Genomic DNA, 19,810 nt, shown 5'->3' with positions numbered 1-19,810 from the left:
CAGATATACTTCAGTTGGAGATATTCCAGCAGGTGGCGTGTTGCATGTCTTACTGGAGGCAACATAGGCGTCTTGTCTATTTGGTGGTCGTTGCCGAACTCTTCCGGTATTGGTGAGTGATACCTTTATATATCTCACTCACCCGCCTATGTTAATTAGTGGGCGTCTCCACAACATATACCCATCTTAAACATAATTTTATCAGGGAGGTAATTCATAAACTTCAGGAATAATAATAGTCCAAGGAACGACCCTTGCAGTATACCTGCATTAATATCATTTTGTTTAGATGCACAAACATCAATAACAACCTGAATCTTTCTATTAGCTTAAAAGAATTTGATTATAATAAATACTTACTGTATAAATTAATTTTCATGAGAAGAGCTTCATGCCTGACCATGTCAAAAGCGTTGAATATATCAAGCACTAAGATGATTCTATGTCCATAGATGATTAATGATTCAAACATTTTAGAGCAGAAAAAACTGATGGGCAATATTTTTGAGAGTCAGTTCTTTTATTATACATCTTGATAAGAAGTTTTCCAATATCAGGAAAAAAGATTTGGCAAGTCTTTTTTGTAAAGTTTAGAAAGGATAGGGGCCAACCCAGCAGAGCATTTCTTTAAAACTATAGCAGTGATAAGATCAAGCCTACATGCTTTGGAAGTGTCAAAGATTTTATATCCCAGACCTGTATAGGAGTGATGACAAAATCATCTAGTGTGGCTGCAGTCCACAGTGGAAAGTTTAGGAGGGAGTGATTAGTGGAGTTTAAGGTGAAGTTCAATGTGAACTATTGGACAAGGCAGGTGACATTATGATAATTCGAAAACAAGGGAATTGTTAATTGCCTATTATACACCACATTATTATAAATTTTCTAAAAATTGCAAGTTCCTGTTGTCAGTGACTTGGTGCGTTTTCTGATTAACTGCAACTATTTTACTCTTGCAATGATTTTTTGATGCTATAAATTTTTTACCATTTGCATCCGACTTAAAGCGGTTAAATCATCAGAATGCTATCTGCCTCTGCATAATAGCTGCTGTGCAGGTTGAAGTCAACTATTGTGGAGAGTGGGGTTTTGCTATAAAATTTCCACATATGGACATCAATACCTACCTGTCTAGCCATTTTGAGCAACAACTCTTGGGGCTAAAAGTTTTGGGGTATATCAATCATCATCACAATGTGATCAGTGTGCCCTAGTGGGCTGCGAGCATTCATCACTCAAGTTTCAGGTTAAGAAATGATCAAGAAGTGAGCATTGCTGATCCTCACATCTGGGAAGCAGATCGAGAAAATGAGTTTGTGAAAGGGAATGTACAATGGAGGAACTATATGCCATTAGCTGTATTCTTGAGAAATCAAACTAATTTTTGTACAATTCCCAAATACATGCATCAATACTGTCTGATATACAGTTAAGAAGGTTACAGTCTTGAATCAAAGGACTATGATAGGAGAATTATAAATAACTAATGATGTGTTGTAATGTTAACTTAAAACACATGTAAACCTCCTCATCTGATTCTAGACCATGTTCTGTAGTCATGGTCTCAATCATGTGTATCTGAGGACACAACTTTGTAGAGTATTTTCTGTCTACCTCAGTCATACTTACATATAAATATAATTTTCCTTTATGACCTGAAAAGTAATTAAATTTTCAGGGCAGTTTAAATATGTAAAAATAAAATTAATTATAAACTAAAATACTTTTGATTGAAATGGGTGTATCAGTTTCATTATTTCATCAAACAACTTACAGAGGATCCAATGCATCTATGAAGACCTTCCTGGTAAGATGATTGGCTGATGAGTATAAAAAGCTGTTGACTCATGCGATTTAAAATGTCTTGTGGTGGAGCTAAGAAGTCAGTTTGTTAAATATTCTGATGACAATTTTTTGTTTCATAACAGCTGAAGCCTTGCTGACACATTGCAGCAGTAGTAACCGTAGCTATTATTATAGTTAACTGGTACTGCAAAATCAGGTTGTATAAAGATACCAGAAATGTACCAAACATTGATATTATTGTTTTTTATTGGGGAGTGTGGAGCTACCCTTTAATTACCATTGCTCCCAGGTCCACTCTGACCTGGAGTGGTAGTACCTGTTAGGGTCCCAACTATGGGTTAAATAGAAACTGATTTGAAAACAACAAATATATTCTATTAAAAAATTTTTCTTCAAAATCTTTGGATTCGGCATTAAATAACCTGAAAAGGGTTGATATGCCATAAAACAGAAACAACTAACAACCAACTATTCTGCCATGTTGACGTCCTGTTTGTGATGTCACTTCCATTGAACATAGTAACTTAATTTGTACTGAATATTTCCTCTACTACTATCTATTGCTACATTTAAACAAGTTTGATTTAACAAAATCAGTATATGTTGTTTGTTTTAACATGATTATAATTTGTTGTTTTTTTCTATTACAGGGGTGAATGCAGCACGCGATGGGCTTCTGACTTTTATGGTGGGTGGCAAAGATGATGCATTTGCTATGGCTAAAGTCTACCTTGACATGATGGGGAAAAATGTCATTCACTGTGGAGCCATTGGTACTGGACAGGTAAGACTGTATTTCAACTTCTGTCTTTTCCAGTGTTCGGATGTAATTAACTTCTCCATAACTTTGTCTCATTTTAAGATTTTTAATGTTTTTTCTTATTAGAATTTTCTATTACCTCTCTGTTATTTGTTTTCTAATCTCTAAAGTCCGTTTCTTATAGAGGAGTATATGGCTAGTCTTTCTTTCCTCTATTGTTATAGAGTAAGCTCGAATAAGCTACAATCTCTTGTTCTTCTTTGTAAAACATTTACAATAAGAACTCATCTTCTTACCACCACTACATAGAACTCCCCTTTCTTTTTCCATGTGCTTAATGTTAGATAGAATTTCTATGAATAGAGCTCTTTCCTAAAACTCCCTATTGTGAATCACGTTGTTGCAAGATTGCTTCCATAAAAATTGCAACATGATCATCTTCAAATCCAGTGTCAACAAATACATATCACAAATCATTCTAAATCATCAGGGCTCGTGGCATAATGGATAAAGTACTAAGTAAAATCCATTTCTAAGTTACACTGTTCTGAAGGTTGACAATTCAAGCTTCTGTGTATGTAATACCAAGAATACAATTACAAATTACTTAAGACTTCTTCTACCTAGTCATGGCTGATGGAATGAGAGCATGCTATCCCTGTGGATTAAATAGAGGATTACGTTTGGTATTTCATACAGATTCTGAGAGTTTGACAAAAAGATTCCCGAATTTGACAAGATACACCTGGAAAGTTCGGAAGTTGCGTCGTCCAAAACGTTGTGAAAATAACTTTCAAGATGAGAACAGTAGTCTGAATAATTCAAATAATACTTATGTATTAACTAGCAGGGAGACCCAACGTTACCCGGGATCGAATGATGATCAACGAGTGTTTCACATTCCCATATTTTGATTGTCATCTAAATTGGTGATTTTATCTGATTCTGTTTGTTTTGTTTTTTTTGTTTTTTTTTAATAGGCTGCCAAAATTTGCAACAATATGCTTCTTGCCATTAGCATGATTGGAACATCAGAAACAATGAATTTAGGCATGAGGTAAGGCTAAATAATTGTCTTTTTTTAGCAGTTTTAGGAGAATGCATTCTCTTTATGAGCCAGTATAATCCAAGGAAGATAACTCTGATAATTCTGGAGCCAACACATCATAAAATATATCAAGTCTGTTACACATTTCAGTTAGAACCCTTGAACAACAACTTAATACATTTATTCAACCTCAATGTGTCATTTAATGCCTACATTTGTAAGATAGGTTCATATAATTAGGATAAATTTTTTTTTCATAGGTAAATTTTTTTCATATTTTTTTTTTAATTTGTTCTCGATGTTGCTTGGTTTGTATTCACTTTATAAAAAGTAGGAGATTACCTATAATATTGCAATGATAGAGAAAATAATCACTCGTATTTACAAAAAGAATTTGGTCTGTCAGGGGTGTACATCAAGAAAAATTAAAATTGCAACACGGACAAAGTTAATTTTGTAAAACCAAATATGCAATTTATCATCTGTAATTGGTTAATCATTGTAAATCCATCTTAGATAAAAGGATTCAATGTTTTTTAACTTCTTCATTTAGTTTTGGTATTTAAGATGTGGCCTGTGTGTTGGATTTTAATGCTACCAACAAAAGGTAATATGTCCGGCCTATTATCCATGCAGTCCAGTCCAAAGTATTGACATCAACAAAGTTGCATGCAGTTATATCTGTTCTTATGCTCTTGAACCATGTCCTTCTTAATCTACTCTCCTCTCTAGTAGCTGGGATATGCAAACAAGCTGCAGAAAAACATCTTGAGTCGCTGAGAGTAGTACACAAATGTTGGATATGAAGTGCTCTTCAATCTTCTTTCTTTGTCACATTCACGGGACATCAGTCTTTTTTTTTCTGTTGGATAAAGGCTTTTCTTTGCATGAGAAATCTATCAGACAAAATTTACTGAAATCCAAAACAGAGAGATATATAATTACACATTTTTTGCTAAGAAAGAAATAGAGATAAATGGATAGACAGATATTTTCGAGCCATCTTGCTAAACTGTTACAGTGTTCATTCTGTCATATCCCATTGGGGTTTTGGGATTAGCACCGACTTCCTATGTCCACTTGCTCTGAAATCTGACAAAACAATGTTACAGTGCACTCTCTTTGGGGATTGATGTCCGACTCTTAATTTTTGCTTATTTACTGAGGTCACTGTTTAACTTCAAAGCCATCAATCATTCCTAGTTCATCATTTTCAACCCATTAGCCATTATCTGTCCTTTATTAATTAACACAGTTTGTCTTTGAATGTCAATAAGTAGTCAAATTATATAACTGGATTGTTACTCACAGTATCTAAATAGATGTTTCATTTATTAAAAAAAAACAATAGAAGTATGGTATTTGAAAACAGTCATTTTTGATGTGTATGCAAAAGGAAAGAAGTGATAGGCGACAAGTTGATGAGTGCTTGTTTTTAGTCTCTTATCTGAAAAATTGTCTCCCAAGCAAGGATAGTCAGGTTGATTTTTTTTTTTTATTATTTAATATATGATGGAAATTTAATTTTACAAACATATGAGTTTGCTATATGTTATATGCGCATGTTTCGGTTTATATGCTAGCTAATTTTTCGATATTATTCACACTAGAACGTCTTTATGAATGAAAAGTATTATTATTCTATATGATATTGTATATATGTGTTGTATGGAAAGAAATCGTGAGCATGATACAGTATGGGATAATTTGAATCTTGAAGATAAGCTCAGATCTGATGACCTCAGAGGGAGATTAGATCTGGACAGTATATAGAGATGTGTCCCAGAATGGAATATTGTTGCCACATCTGGGCAGGAGCTGCTCAAGCTCTTATCTTGCCTTTATAGAGTTCAAAACCGACTTCATAGCCTAGTAGGGGATGCCTTTTCCTCTCTGCGACCTCTTTTCCACAGAAGAGATGTTGTGAACCTGTTTCTGCTCTATCATTACTTTAATGGCAAATGCTCGTCTGAGCTCCAGTCTATGGCCCCCTTCTTATCAAACTTTCACGAAAAGCACTTGTCTTGCTTACATCGTTATCAATAATTTCCCTCACTCTTTATCTTTATCTTTGCCTAAACCTAAACATGGATTCCATGAACAAAGCTTCTTTCTTAGAATTGCTCACCTGTGGAACTCTGTTCCGTTTGCCTGCTTTCCAGCTGACTACAATATGGTCATCCTCAAGTCAAATGTAAACAAATTCTTGATGAGCCGTCCCCTTAAGTAATTCAGTTTACCAAATTTCCACTACTAACGATTATTACACTATTGTCCCATTGACTACTATACACTTATTAACCCTTATCCTCAAATGGCTTCCGGGCCTTGACAAGAGGTGACTCCTTTGTAATAAAAAAAGAACAGAAAACTTTGTTGCCATGGTCATGTGGAAAGAATGGATGAGAATGCTTAAGTTGATAGACATAGAACTGTTGAGGTGGTTGGGTCAGTTGGCAAGGAAAGGCTAAGGAAAATATGGGAAGAAGTGATGAGGATGAATTTCAAAGAAAGAGGGATAAATAAAGACATCGACATATATGGGTTAGTTTGTGAGTGAATTTCTGAAAACCGTCTAACTGAATATGATGACTATGATAAACGGCCGTCACACAACGCATAACATGTATGTGTTTTTACATCATGGAATTTTGAAATGAAACAAAGTCGACAGATATCTTTTAAACCACTTATTTTTATTATGAAACTCGTTTTCTAATATTTAAATAAACTTAAAATAGATTTAATCAAATTATTTAATTTTTTTGTAATTGCAATTCTTTTTTTTTTCTTTCTTTTGCAACTGAAATAATATATTTGATGATGGCTGTATCTTTCCTCTTTATTAACTTAACCATTCCCTAAGGAGTGCAGGGCTTTATTTTTATTGATATTTACTGACTGTATCATTTCCAGTGAGAGGCTGTGTATTTTAGAGATGAACAGAATCAGTGATGAGTGACAAATTCTTTGACAATAGGAGACTATGAAACTGGAATGGGGGCGACAGGAGTGGAAAGGGGTAGTTTATTCCGTTTTCACATTGTTCTTCTAGAATGATTATTGTCCTTTATTTTTGGAGCTGGGTGGAGAGTGGTCTGTTTTTGTTTCTTCTTTATTTTTAATCTTTTTCATCTTTTCTTTTTCTTGTGTTTTTTTTTTTAATTTCAACCTTTTGTTTCTACTTTCTCTCACTCTCCTGTTCTTTTATTATTGCTCTCTCTCATTCTACTCCCTATTCCCCCCCCCTCCCGCCTCATTCTCTTCTATCTACTCCCTCATTTTCTGTTCTTCCTTTCTCTGTCTCCCTCTGTTCTCATTTCTCTCTGCCCCTACTCTTTACTCTTTTTCCATTCTCTCTCTCTACTCGCCTTCTCTTTCTCGCATCAATCTATCTCTCATTGTTCTCTCTCATGGTTTTCTCCTTCCTCATTCTCTATCTCTGTTCTCCCCATATCTCTCTCTCACGTCATTCTCTTTCTCTCTCTTATTTTATCTCTCTCCTCAGTTTTTCTCCATTCTGTTTCTTTCTTCTCTTCTCCCTCTTTATTTATATCTCCTCCCTCTCCTATTTATATCTCACTCACTCCTTTCATTCTCTCTCTCCATTCTCTTTCTCTCCTTGTTCTTTCTCTTTTTCTGTTCTTCTTCTCTCTCCGTCTCTCTCCATTCAATCTCTCCTAATTTTTTCTTTCTCTCTCTCTCTCTTACCAGTTCTTTAATTGCTATTTTCCCTGTTCTCTTTTTTCCTTTCAGCTCTTTATCATCCTTCACTACCACTCCTTTTATGTATGTCCCCCCTCTCTTCTCTTCATTATTCTATCTCTCCTCTTTATCTTTTTTGTCTTCAACCAATCATTTCCCCTCTACTTCACTTTTCATACCCTCCCCCCATCTTCCACACATTCCAGCCTATTCCTAGCCAACAAGATGGGAAATGTATTGACCCCATCACTTGTGCAAGTGCTGACCCATGTCTCGTACAGACAGGACACATTTGGGTCCCCCTCATTTCTACTTATCAGGTTCTGGCCTCTATCTCTGTAAGCAGATGGTAGCTTTTTGATGCCATTTAGTGACAGTCGACACTGGCCTTTGCGCACCTCCTGTTCGGAGATGTGATAGTGGCTTACCGTGAGGACAGAGGACTTACACAATGATACCGCCGTCAATTGTGTCAGTCTCTTGATGCAAAGATGAGGGATTCTCTCTCTCTCTGCCTTCTTCATACAATCTACATTTAAACATGTTGAAAGCCAATAGATGTTTTCTTTTTTTGTTTTTGTTTTTTCAGAAATTGTTTGCGTATTCTTCTTTATGCAAGATAGGTTTCTATGCTGGAGGAGGTTGTATGTGATTTGATATAGAACTGAGGATTTTCAACCAGGGTAGGGATTTCTTCTCACCCTGGGACAGGTTCAGGTTTGCTTTCAAGCTTAAGAATCATGACTACAGATTGACAGATTTAAAATGTTGAATTTTGATTTCGTTTGTCTGCTTTATAACATATAAACCTTTTTGGGGGGAGAGGGGAGAGAATGTCTAATGTAATCTTTACAATCACTTCTATAAAAATCTGTTGGGTTTTTTTTCTTTATTCAACTAGCATGGTTACTTGGCATTACCCAGCAGCATGGACAAGAAAATAAGAATTCAAAAAGTGTAACATCTTTCTTTTAAAACTTCTATCTCTTGCAACCTCTTTCTATCCTCTACTCTCTCTCTCTCTCTCTTTTCCGCCTCTCTTTCTATCTCCTCTCCCACCGCTTTCTTTCTTTGGCAGCTGAAAAAAAATTTTTCTAAATGTGGACCTAGACTGGTTTTGTTCCTGTTGAACCCTCAAAAGAATGAATATCAGAAAAAAGGTGTCCATATACTGTCTGTGGCAATGCTGAAAAAGAATGTATCATTTCTATTGGTGTGTCATATGTAGTTTCTGAGTTTTAGTTGGCCATATTCTATCTGAGGCAATGCTGAAAAAAAAATTATTTTTCTTGGTGTCTTGTGTAGTTTCTGAGTTTTAGGTAGGCACTCATACAGACAACTGTCTTTTATATAATAGATTAGTAGTACTAATAGACCTCCGTTGATCAGGTTCGGCCATGGGTAATGCTTCCTTTGAATGCTAGCTTGGATGATTGTTGCCCATTTAGCACATCCTCCATTTCCATGTCGCTGATGGATTCTGAGACAGTTTGGCACCAACACCATCACAGAGTCATGCCAAACTGCCTTCTGGATTTTTCCTCAAAGTTTATTTCTGAAGCCTTTCCTATGGATGGGTATTCTACAAGGCGACGAAGGTTTGAAATTAGAGTTTATCTTAGATGGACTGCCTTCCAAGACTGACGAGCTTCACTTACCTGAAGCAATTGGTTATAGATTATGATCCAAATAATCTATATGATTTTCTATTTTTTGAACATATCCGCAGTCTGATAATTAGGGCTATGACAACAGCATATTCTTTCCATTGTTTTGATTCTTGAGCGTGTATCTGTTGATATCTTACATGCTTTTGTATAGAGTGATGTGGTTTTCAGTTGATTAACTGTGTCGGATATATACTCGAGAGTCAAAACAATGAGAAGAATATTCTTTTGTCATAGTCCTACTGATAATATATAACTATCAGGGACAATGTGGATATCAGTATAGAATATAAGTATATTGGTTTTAAAAAGTGATGATCAGAAAGCCACCCATGAATGCATTAGATAAAAAAAAAAAGCAGAAGATACAAAACGTTAGTATTAAGAAGAATTCGGCAAAAGAAGACATGAAAAGGAACAAATAAGATGACTGATCAGACTTTGAGAGTAAACATGTGTCGGCCATTGTTACTGAAAATTTACAATTAATTAGTCGGATTATTGTTCAGGAGAGATGGGAAAAAAAAATATACAAGATTATAGGCTACTAACAGGGTTTTCCTGCTATTGAACTGGTGGGAATGCTTTATCCAGTCGTATGTGTTATACTAATGGGTAACCACTTATCAAGGCCAAAAGCAATTTAAGGATAAGGATTAAGGAGATTGAATGATTGATAGCTGAAAGATGAAGAACCTCATGGGAAAATTAAGGAATATTAATGGAATGAATTCCGTTTGATTACTTGTGGGAATAGTTTATGACAAGAATCTGTTGGCATTGGATTTGAAAGCAACCATGTTGTAATCTTGTGACAAAGCTAGTATGAGTGAATTGACAGGATCTGGTTTGATTTAAAATCGACTTATCTAATTATGTAGTGTCTTGATATCTATTACACCACTCTAATTGTGATTAAAATGGCTTACTTGTGTTTAATGCCAGGATGTTTGGAAATTCAGAAATAGAGAGTAAAAAGTGGACCTTGGGTTTACTTTCGACAGCCTCATAACTCGTTTTTTTCATTTTGTCCTTTAGCCCTCACATTTCATTAGCTATGTTTCTGACAAAGGAGAAAGAATTGCTGCCTTATGGGTTAGAATCTATCCATTTAATACGTATTGTTGATTAGTTTTTTGGGTTTTTTTACCTTGAAGTAGGTTTTATTTTTTTAAGATCCTTACATCAAGTGGCTTTTTACTTTGTCTGGTGCTATTTTCATAAAAAAATATTGAAGCCTTTGAAGTGGTTGATTAGAACGTCATTTTCCAGCACAAAATAATGTTGAAAGGCGGACGTCAAGTATTACGGTTCTTTTGTGCTTCATTAATATTTCTTACATGCCACTTTTGTAACAAAAAATAGAAAAAAATGGATGCAGCATTTTTTTTATTATTTTTACAAAATCTGTGCTGGGCCGTGTTAAGAAGGAAACGGGCCAGTCTAAGGTGCCGTATCTCCTTACCTCCCTCTTACATGTTCCTTTCACCGCTCTGCTGTCCATTGTATCATCTCTTCACATCCTCTTGTCCGTGGTGATGCTCGCATCATTCTCTCTACAAATTAAGACTCTGATCAGAGATAAAGGCAGCAATTAACTGAACAAAGATGGTGGCCATAACACAATCGCTTTAACTCAGCGCTCAATCTTTGTTCATTTTGTTTCCCTCGTGGAAATGTAACCAGTTCTTTCTCTGCTGCTTAAACTTGTATGCTTGCAGGCTGGGGGCAGTTTAGGGTGAGACAATGTAACACTCAGCCGTGTTGATCGTTCCGCTGACATATTTTATGTTTGAGAGACGTGATTTTTATTTCTGCTGTCTTTAGCAACTAATCACTGGCTTCATAAACAAGAATAATATGGCCTCCATGATAGTTTTGTGGAGAAAGTGTTCAACACGAGATGATCTGGTCTTCCACAATTGGAGACTAGGATTTTTTTTTTTTGGTTTTAGTTTTGTTTGTTTTTTGGGGGGAGGTATCCTTTTTTATTTTGCCTTTTTTAATCATTTATTTTTAATTTTATCTTTCAAATCCACTTGATCAACTGTGCAAATATACTTATTTGATGAAGCTAAGATTATTTGTATAATTTAAATTTTATTAGGATCTTATTAGATGAATTATGGTCACAAAATTTGTTTGAATGTTCAGAACCTCATCATCATTTTAACATCCGATTTACGTGTTGACATATATTTATTGACTTTAGAAATTGACTTCTAAATTAACCTATCTCAAGCCAGGTCTTTATCGCTTGTTATCATTCGACATACAACACAATTATGTTGGCACACCAATTTCATTAAATAACTGAAGTTGAGCAACATTGAGCTTGGCCAGTACTAGATGGGTGACCATTTGAAAATACTAAGCATAGTATGTCATCTTCCCTGATTGGAATTTACTTTTTTTTTCTTTTTTTTTTTTTTTTTTTTTTTTTTTACATGGGGGGTCACCACCTATCAAGGCCCGAAGGCCACTCAGGGATAAGGGTTATTGCGTGTACAGTAATCAATGAGATAGTATTGTAATAATCATTAGTATTGGGGGTTTTGATAGAGTGTCTTACTTAAGGGGGCGGTTTGTCAGGAGAGTGTTTATGTTGGACTTAAAGACGTCCAAGTTGTAGTCAGGTGGGAAACAGGCAAGCGGCAGAGAGTTCCACTGGCGTGCAGTTCTAAGAAAGAAGCTTTGCTCATGGAATCTACATTTGGATTTAGGCACAGATAAAGAATGGGGAAAATTATTGACAGTAGTTTCAGCCAGACGGGTGTTACTTGCTGACTAGAGACTTTATTTGAATTTGTATTACCAATACACTTGTACTTTCAGTTAATTTTTATCCTTGAACTTTTTTAAGCCTTGATTATATGGCCCCCATAATAGTTTTTTAGAGAAAATATTCAATTCTAGACTATCTGACCTTCCATAATTGCAGTCTAGGACTTTTTTTTTTCATCCTTTATTTTCTTTTTCAATCATTCATTTTTAATTTTATCTTTCAAAACCATTTAATCAACTGTGCAAATATATTTGCTTATTTTGTGAAACTGAGATTCTTTTGCATGATTTAAATCTTTTAGGATCTCTTGCCAGGTAAATTATAGTAGCGAAATTCTTTTGAAGTTTGGAACAGAATCAGCATCATTTTAACATCTGGTTTACATACTAGCATGTGTTGGATGACTTTCAAAAATTGATTTCTAACTAACCTACCTCTGGCCAGGTCTTTATTTATCCCTCATTGTCATTCAACATACAGCATAATTTACACTGGTTTCCATTAGACCACTGTAGTTAAGCAACATTGAGGCTGGCCAGTATCAGATGGGTGACCAGTTGAAAATAGTAGCACTGTATGTGATTTCCTCTAACCAGGATATACATACTGGCTGTGAACTGCGTGTGAATTTGTATTACTTTATTTTCAATAAAAGGCAGAATGCTTAACAAAGGGCAAATATGGCAAACAATTACCAATTATTTAATCTCTGAACCGTCAATTTATTCATCTCATTAATTTTTTTTTAAAGTGATTTTTAACCTTGATAAGTGATAATTCATTAAGAAAGAAAAAAATTGTTTGGTTACTTCATATATCTTTATAAAACATTTTATCAGACTCCAGAATCTGTATGTTGAACTTGATAATCTATATGGAATTTTGAATGAAACCCTTTATATTAATAATAATAATAATGATATTTCTCTTAAAATAATGTCTGGCAGGCTTAATAATATTCAGAAAAAAAATAATTCTTCCTAATGAAAAGATGCAAAAATTTCTCTTTATTTATAACGTATATATTACCGTGAAAACAAGTTAGTATTATTTAAATCAACGATAACACAGTATTTCAAAATACTATATATTATAGACAAACAACCCAGAGAAAGAACTTTGAATTCCTCATTTGCATAGCTACCTTTTCAATAGTTCATAATAAATTAATGTTTGGTGTTATTTGTAATTTCATTGTCATATTTTTTCATATATATGCTATATTTTTGTCAATATTAACAGTAATTAATTAAAATGATTTAATAAAAAAAGGATAAAGTATTAAATTTTCAAATATTTGCTGATTACTTTACAAAGGAGGTAATTTAAATTAAACTAACTACAAAGAAAGATGTCTGAGTCAAGCAAGAGTTCAGAAAGAAGAGAAAGTAATTGAGTGACCATTCTCTCTAACTCGTTAGTGACATCACATAAAGAAAGGATTACTTACTGCTATCTCCTATTAACAATCAATAAGACATTTATTCATTATTTTTAAATAAAAAAAACACATACACTATCACTTAGGCAAATTGGTTTCTTTATTTTTATTTCTTAAGTCTCTTATGATAGATTAAAAAAAATTGTATAAAAAATTACCACTGTTAATATCTATTTCTATGAATAAGTATATATAAGCCACTGAAATAATGGGGATCATTAAAAGGAGCCAATAATAAAAAGAAAAAGGAAAAAATAGTGAAGATAGAAGAGAAAGTGGAGAAAGAAGGAAAGGAGATAGAAACAGTAAATAGAGGATATGGAAATACATATGTTGATAGATATAAAAAAATTAAAATGACCTAAAAGTGTAGAAAATGGAATTAGAAAAATGTAAAAAAAAAAGTGTTCAAAATAAAATAATCCCATTTTCTTCACTTTCAGATTTACTTTTTTTATTGTTCTGATGATATAATAAACATATATGATTTTTATTCCTTATCTTTCATTTAATATATATATATATATATATATATATATATATATATATATATATATATATATATATATATATATATATATATATATATAAAAACTTGCTATCAGTACTAAGAGAGACTGGAATTAAAATTAACTAAAATCCAAATTTGAAAACTTAGATGCTGTATTGACATTTACTTCAACTAGTATGTATTATAATTTTTTATTGTTTATTTATCTTTAAGTCACTTTAAATTTTAGTGTTTTTAATAGATTAAACCCTTTTTATCAATTTTTTTTACTTAAAATGAAGCCAAGCTAAGAATTTTTGTTTATTTAAAAAAATGTTTTATAGACTTGGATTGGATCCAAAGATGTTGGCAAGTATTTTGAATGTCAGTTCCGGTCGCTGTTGGTCAAGTGAAATCTATAACCCAGTGCCTGGTGTTAAAGAGGGTGTACCATCAAGCAATGATTATAAAGGAGGGTTTGGGACAGCTCTCATGACAAAGGTATGGAATTTTTGTTTTTTATTCTTGCTACATCACTAATTTATTTTTTTTAAATTTTTTTTTTAGTTTTTTATATGAACTGCCATTTCTTAATTCATTCATACATCCACTCCATCAATACAGACATTTGGTTCGCTTTCCGATGGCCAAAAATTTCGTTTTTTTTATAAACTTTTAAAAGTATGTTTCAGAATGTTAGAGATGATGATTGTAATTTGGATTACCAAGATTACCGTTCTTATCTTTAATATCATTCTCACAACGTTTTGGCCGATGTAACCAATGACCAGCTGTAACTTGTCTAACTCATAATCTTTCTATCAAACTCGTTGGAAATACGTACAGATCCCAGAGTTCGACAATGTACACCTGAAGAAAGTTGGAAGTTGTGTTAGCTAAAATGTGAGAATAACATTTAAGGTGAGAAATGTCGTCTGAATAATTACAATAATACAAAAATAATTTTTGGTCCCCCAACAAAAGGAGAGTGAACCTGTCAATTCACCCTTGTCCATTCGTCTGTCCACACTTTTCTCAATAACTACGCCTTGTAATTTTTTGAAATTTTGCACAAACATTAAATATGATATGAGTAACAGAACGGATTTTCCGGGAAAACTCCGGTTGCCCCCCTAGGGGTGCCTTTCAAGTAAAATGGCTAAAATTGACACGTTTGTGCTTATTAAAAAAATTGATGTCTTGGATTTTTATAAAACTTTTTGAAAAGTTGTAACTAACTGATTTCTATGTAACTGTTTATCTTATACTTCACGATAACTCTTGGGTGTGTCCCAGGGGCTTTTTTAGGGCTAATAAAAACACTCAATTTTTGGGACTATTTTACCATATTTGTCCAAAATTTTCTGTATATGTCTATATAGCAGTTTTGTATGGTGCTGAACTCAAATTTAAATATGTTAAGGCCTTGGGGACTTTTGGGCTAAATTGGGGGGAGGGGGGGGGGACAATGATGGACTTAGTGATTTATTTTTTTGCATTATGCAGAACTCAAATTTACATATGTTAAGGTCTAAAACTACACCGTTTGTCTCATTTTCACCAAGATTTGATATTCCCTGGGGACTTTTGGGACTGGGGGGGGATGCAAATGCTGAACTTAATCATTTTTTTATTTTTTTAATTCACTGTGCACTTACGGGGGACCATGCATGCTTCACTTGTTGAATTTTTGAGATAAGGATTGATAATTTGTATTTTTTTTTATTATTTGGGTTACTGTTCTCATCTCACAATATTTCGGCCAATGTACCCTCTAACCTTTTTTTAGGTCTTGTCAAATTCTGGAATCTGCACAAAATTTTGAATAGAATCTATGGGATTAGCATAATTCTGTCAATCATAACCGGGTAGAAGTCTTCAGTAATTTATAATTATATTCTTACTATTGCTTGTATTGAGTATTGAACCTTCCACCTCGAGAAAAGTGTCATTTAGAATTCAATTTTACCTAGTACTTTATCTGTTATGCCACTGGTCCTTGCAGACTAAATACAGGGTTCCATTTGAAATTCTGTGCAGATCCTTGAAAAAGATTGGAGGTTATATCGGCTGAAACATTGTGAGACTAACACTCAAGATGTAAACAGTAGTCTAATACAAAATTAAATTTGTTACTCTTTTTCCCAAATCAAACGGACGTTGTAAATACATGCTTCCATACATGATTTAAAAATTGGTGATCACAAGAAAACTGATTTTCTACCTGAGAGATAAAAATACCTAGCAAATTGACAAAATTTGAAATTTAAAAAACATCCACCAAAAGTTAGTATTAATTGGCCACCCATAACTAATTGGGTCAATATTTGTTATATACATTATTGAATGTTTATTATTAAAACTTTAATGATGTTCATGTATTGTTTGCTCGTCGCTGTGCACATTTTTTCTCTTTACGTGAATGTGTTAGATTAGGTGGGAAAATAATGTGAATAATAAAAGAAAGCAAGTAAAAGGGGGAAGAGAGTGGAGGCTGATTATGACATCACATGTGTTAACACGTAGACACCGAATAGGAATAACTCAACTCATTTTTTTCCATTGAAACAACCGACATTAATTTCCAGGTACTTTTCGGAACAACATCTTGTCTCTTGCAAATCTGAATTTTTGAGATGATCGTCAGGGGTCACTAAGTTATTTGTTAATGATGATTGAACATTCTTTATGATCTATGGACCCACCCTCAAACAAACAGTGCAAATTCTTGTAATGCAGAGCCAACCCTCTTTTTCTTTGGTAGGAAAAGAAGCATGGTCTCAACATCCGAAGAAGGTCACAGGTTTCACCAACCGAAACATTATGCTAATAACACCCAAGATGAGAATAATAGGCCAATTAATCAACATAACACAAACATCTTGTCTCTTGTTCAAACCTGTTGCTCTCAGTTCATGTGTATAACATGTCTATCTCTGTACTCTCTCTAACGTGATCATCGGTCTGTGCACACCTTCTTTTTATGATCTTTTTCCTTCTTCCTTGCCGTGATGTACCCTTGGACACGGCTCGGTCATTTGCATACAGCTGCCATACATACGTCCGCATTCTGTTCCACAAGAAGGCTGTGTTAGTTTTTAAACAATGTTTACATATTTAAATTGTGTATTTCTCATGTTTAGACGCTTAAAATAAAATAAATATTTACTCGAAATGACTCCTCATGTAATACTATTTAACATAAAAAAATCATTTTTAATGCCAACACAAATTTTTTTTCTTGCAATCAACTCAATACTAGATTTAGTGACATTACCAGAAGGTAAGGAATGCATGTGCTAAGCACAAAGCCAAAATCTTTAATTTTCTCATGTTAGGTGACATGCAAAAGGCTGTTCTATCTGTTCTGTATCCAGCAAACAAATGAGAATAAAACCGTGTTTCAATTCTCAATCACATATGGAGTGAGAATTTTCAACCAAACTCTTATGTTCACAAGATTTGGTGTAACTAAGGGGACTAACTTATGTTATGTTGATTAATTGGACTATTATTCTCGTCTTAGGTGTTATTAGCACAACGTTTTGGTCGCTACAACCTGCAACCTTCTTTGGGTATTGAAAACATGCTTCTTTTTCTTTACGAAGGAAAAGAGGGTTAGCTCTGCATTACAAGAAATTCGAGCTGTAGGTTTGAGGGTGGGTCCATAGATCATAAAGACGGTTCAATCTTCAGGGATCACTGAGATATTTTTTAAAAGCCTTCCTCTGACTCAATTTCTCGGGATATCTATACTAATTGTTAGTATGAGTGAAAAAATGTTTTACGGACCAGAGGATGAATACCTACGGACCCACCCTCAAACCCACGGTTCAAATTTCTTGTAATGCAGAGTCAACCCTCTTTTCCTTAGTAGGGTAAAAGAAGCATGTTTTCAACACCCGAAGAAGGTCGCAGGTTGCAGCAACCAAAACATTGTGCTAATAACACCCAAGAGGAGAGAATAATAGTCCGATCAATCAACATAACACAAGCATTCACATCTCATCTCAAAAATTCAGAATTGCATTAAAGGGACTAAGTCTGGTCTGGAAAATAATTTCTCCACAAAGGGAGATAACTCTTATTTGGGTTACACTTTAAAATTAGGATCATTTCAAAAGCCAATAATAACAATTTCACAAAATGAACACCAGTTTGCATTTATTTAAATTCTGTACCAGAATACAAACTAAAATACAATTGTATCTTTCAACAAGTTTGATGAAACACAACGAAAACATTTCACAACTTTTTATCACAATATTTCAAAATTTTCTGGTATCTTTTTATATCAAAGTTGGAAATGATTCTAAGTAGATATGAAATTACTCCATTTATAATCTTGGTTCATTTAAACAAGTTGATTTTTTTCTTTCATTTGAAATGGAAGCTGAGCTCTAGAATCAGAGCACAAAATCTCTGACTCCCCTATTTTGAGCTTTTCCAACTTCCAACTCATCATTATGTAATTAATGGCCTACATATCTCATAAATTCAATGCATATAGTCTTAATACCTAAAGGGGACCTCTATCTTATCCAAGAATAAACTAAGGTCATATCAATTATAAATTCAATTGGCATCAGCATCTATATAGTTTTGCTGACTCTACATATCCCTCTTATCACAATATTTCAAAATTTTCTGGTATCTTTTTATATCAAAGTTGATTTTCTGATTCTGACTCCACAACCCTTAATAAAGTTAGACTATATTTCAATTGGAATTTTTTCAAAATAAGTCTACGATGATTTGTCCATGTCTCAATTAAAATATTCAAAATGATAAATATGTGCGTTGTTCTTAAAGTAAAGCCCCCTATTTTTTTTCTTAACTGAAAAAGTTGAAGAACTATTAAGACTGGAGTGGTACTATTAAAATGAGCAACCTTCTGTGCTTCAGTAGTACCCACCATTGTCAATGCATTTTTGCCAGGAAATCAATGACGCATCTCTGCTTCTGGTGCATATTCCTGACATGGGTTACTTTCTTAGTTTCATATCACCATTAACTGCAACAGCTCATGAATAGATGCGTTCAGTCATCATAACAATGCTATTTGCAATCCCCTCTGATCCATTTGGGTGGAATATAATTAAAAATAGGAGGCATTACTTTTTGAATGCCGCTCATACATATGTAAAATTGCATATCTCATTTTAAATATTATTAGCATCATTTTAACATCGTGTTCCACAGATGGAATGTTTTGCGGAGTTGGATTCTCTCCACATTAAAACCTGAGCCTGTTTCTCACGTTATACTTGTTGGGTAGAAAATATATGTAGACAACCAATTATGACAATCTTGGTATCAAAATGACGCTTAGAATTAATCCTAAAAGGCGATCTATTTGAGAAGGTATTTTAAGGATACACTGATTCAATTGAAGGCATCATTTCTTATGAAGTATTTCTTTTTACCTGCATTTAATGATGTTGAAACAAAATAGAAAAACGAAAAGTTTTCCTTTGAAACTATTTGTGCTGCTTGTTTACAATTTGAAAAATAAAATGATTTTGTTGTATTAGTTGGATCATTCGGACTACTATACTCATCTTCATTGTTATTCTTATAATGTTTTCACTAAAGTGACCTCTGACTGTCTTCAGGTCTATCTTGTTGAACTCTCAGTAATTTGTTACAGATTACTGAGTTTAACAGAAAGATTCCCGAGTTTAACAAGAAACACCTGAGGAAGATCAGAGGTTACATTGGCTGAAGCGTTGTGAGAATTTCACTCAAGATGAGAAAAGTAGTCTGAATAATCCAAATAATCAATCTTTATCTCCAAAATTCAAAAAGATATTTTTTTTTATATATTTTAATTTTTTTACTCATATTTTATTATTTTCTATTTCATAACTTTGTTTCACTTAACATTGTATGACTTTTTGCTGCTACCACACTATTTTTAAATAGTTTTTTTTTTAAGTTAAATTCAAGCTTCATATCTTTTATCTTTTTTTTTTAAATTGTTAGGTGGGAGCACAGAATAGTTACAAAACACCCTCCCTTCCCCATGTTAAGAATGGCTTTCAAAATAATAATATTATTTCACACGGTGGCAAAAGTGCACAAGTATCGACTTTTTTTTTTTAATTG

General features: G+C 33.6%; 1 protein-coding gene across 1 annotated transcript in view; it reads left to right on the top strand.

Annotated features, from left to right (window-relative positions):
* LOC145284789 (3-hydroxyisobutyrate dehydrogenase, mitochondrial-like) overlaps positions 1-19,810 on the top strand; it is a 102,556-nt gene that overhangs the window by 81,902 nt on the left and 844 nt on the right. The window contains exons 6-8 of the mRNA XM_080133755.1: positions 2,457-2,590; positions 3,547-3,623; positions 14,047-14,203. Coding sequence (XP_079989881.1) covers positions 2,457-2,590; positions 3,547-3,623; positions 14,047-14,203 — 368 coding nt within the window. The remainder of the gene's footprint in view (positions 1-2,456; positions 2,591-3,546; positions 3,624-14,046; positions 14,204-19,810) is intronic.

The sequence above is a fragment of the Euprymna scolopes genome, chromosome 9 (genome assembly GCF_053919585.1).
Source record: "Euprymna scolopes isolate OS-2025 chromosome 9, ASM5391958v1, whole genome shotgun sequence".
Taxonomy (NCBI): Eukaryota; Metazoa; Mollusca; class Cephalopoda; order Sepiida; family Sepiolidae; genus Euprymna; species Euprymna scolopes.
The sequence above is the reverse complement of the archived record's forward strand: the minus strand, read 5'-3'. Positions and strand labels throughout refer to the sequence as shown.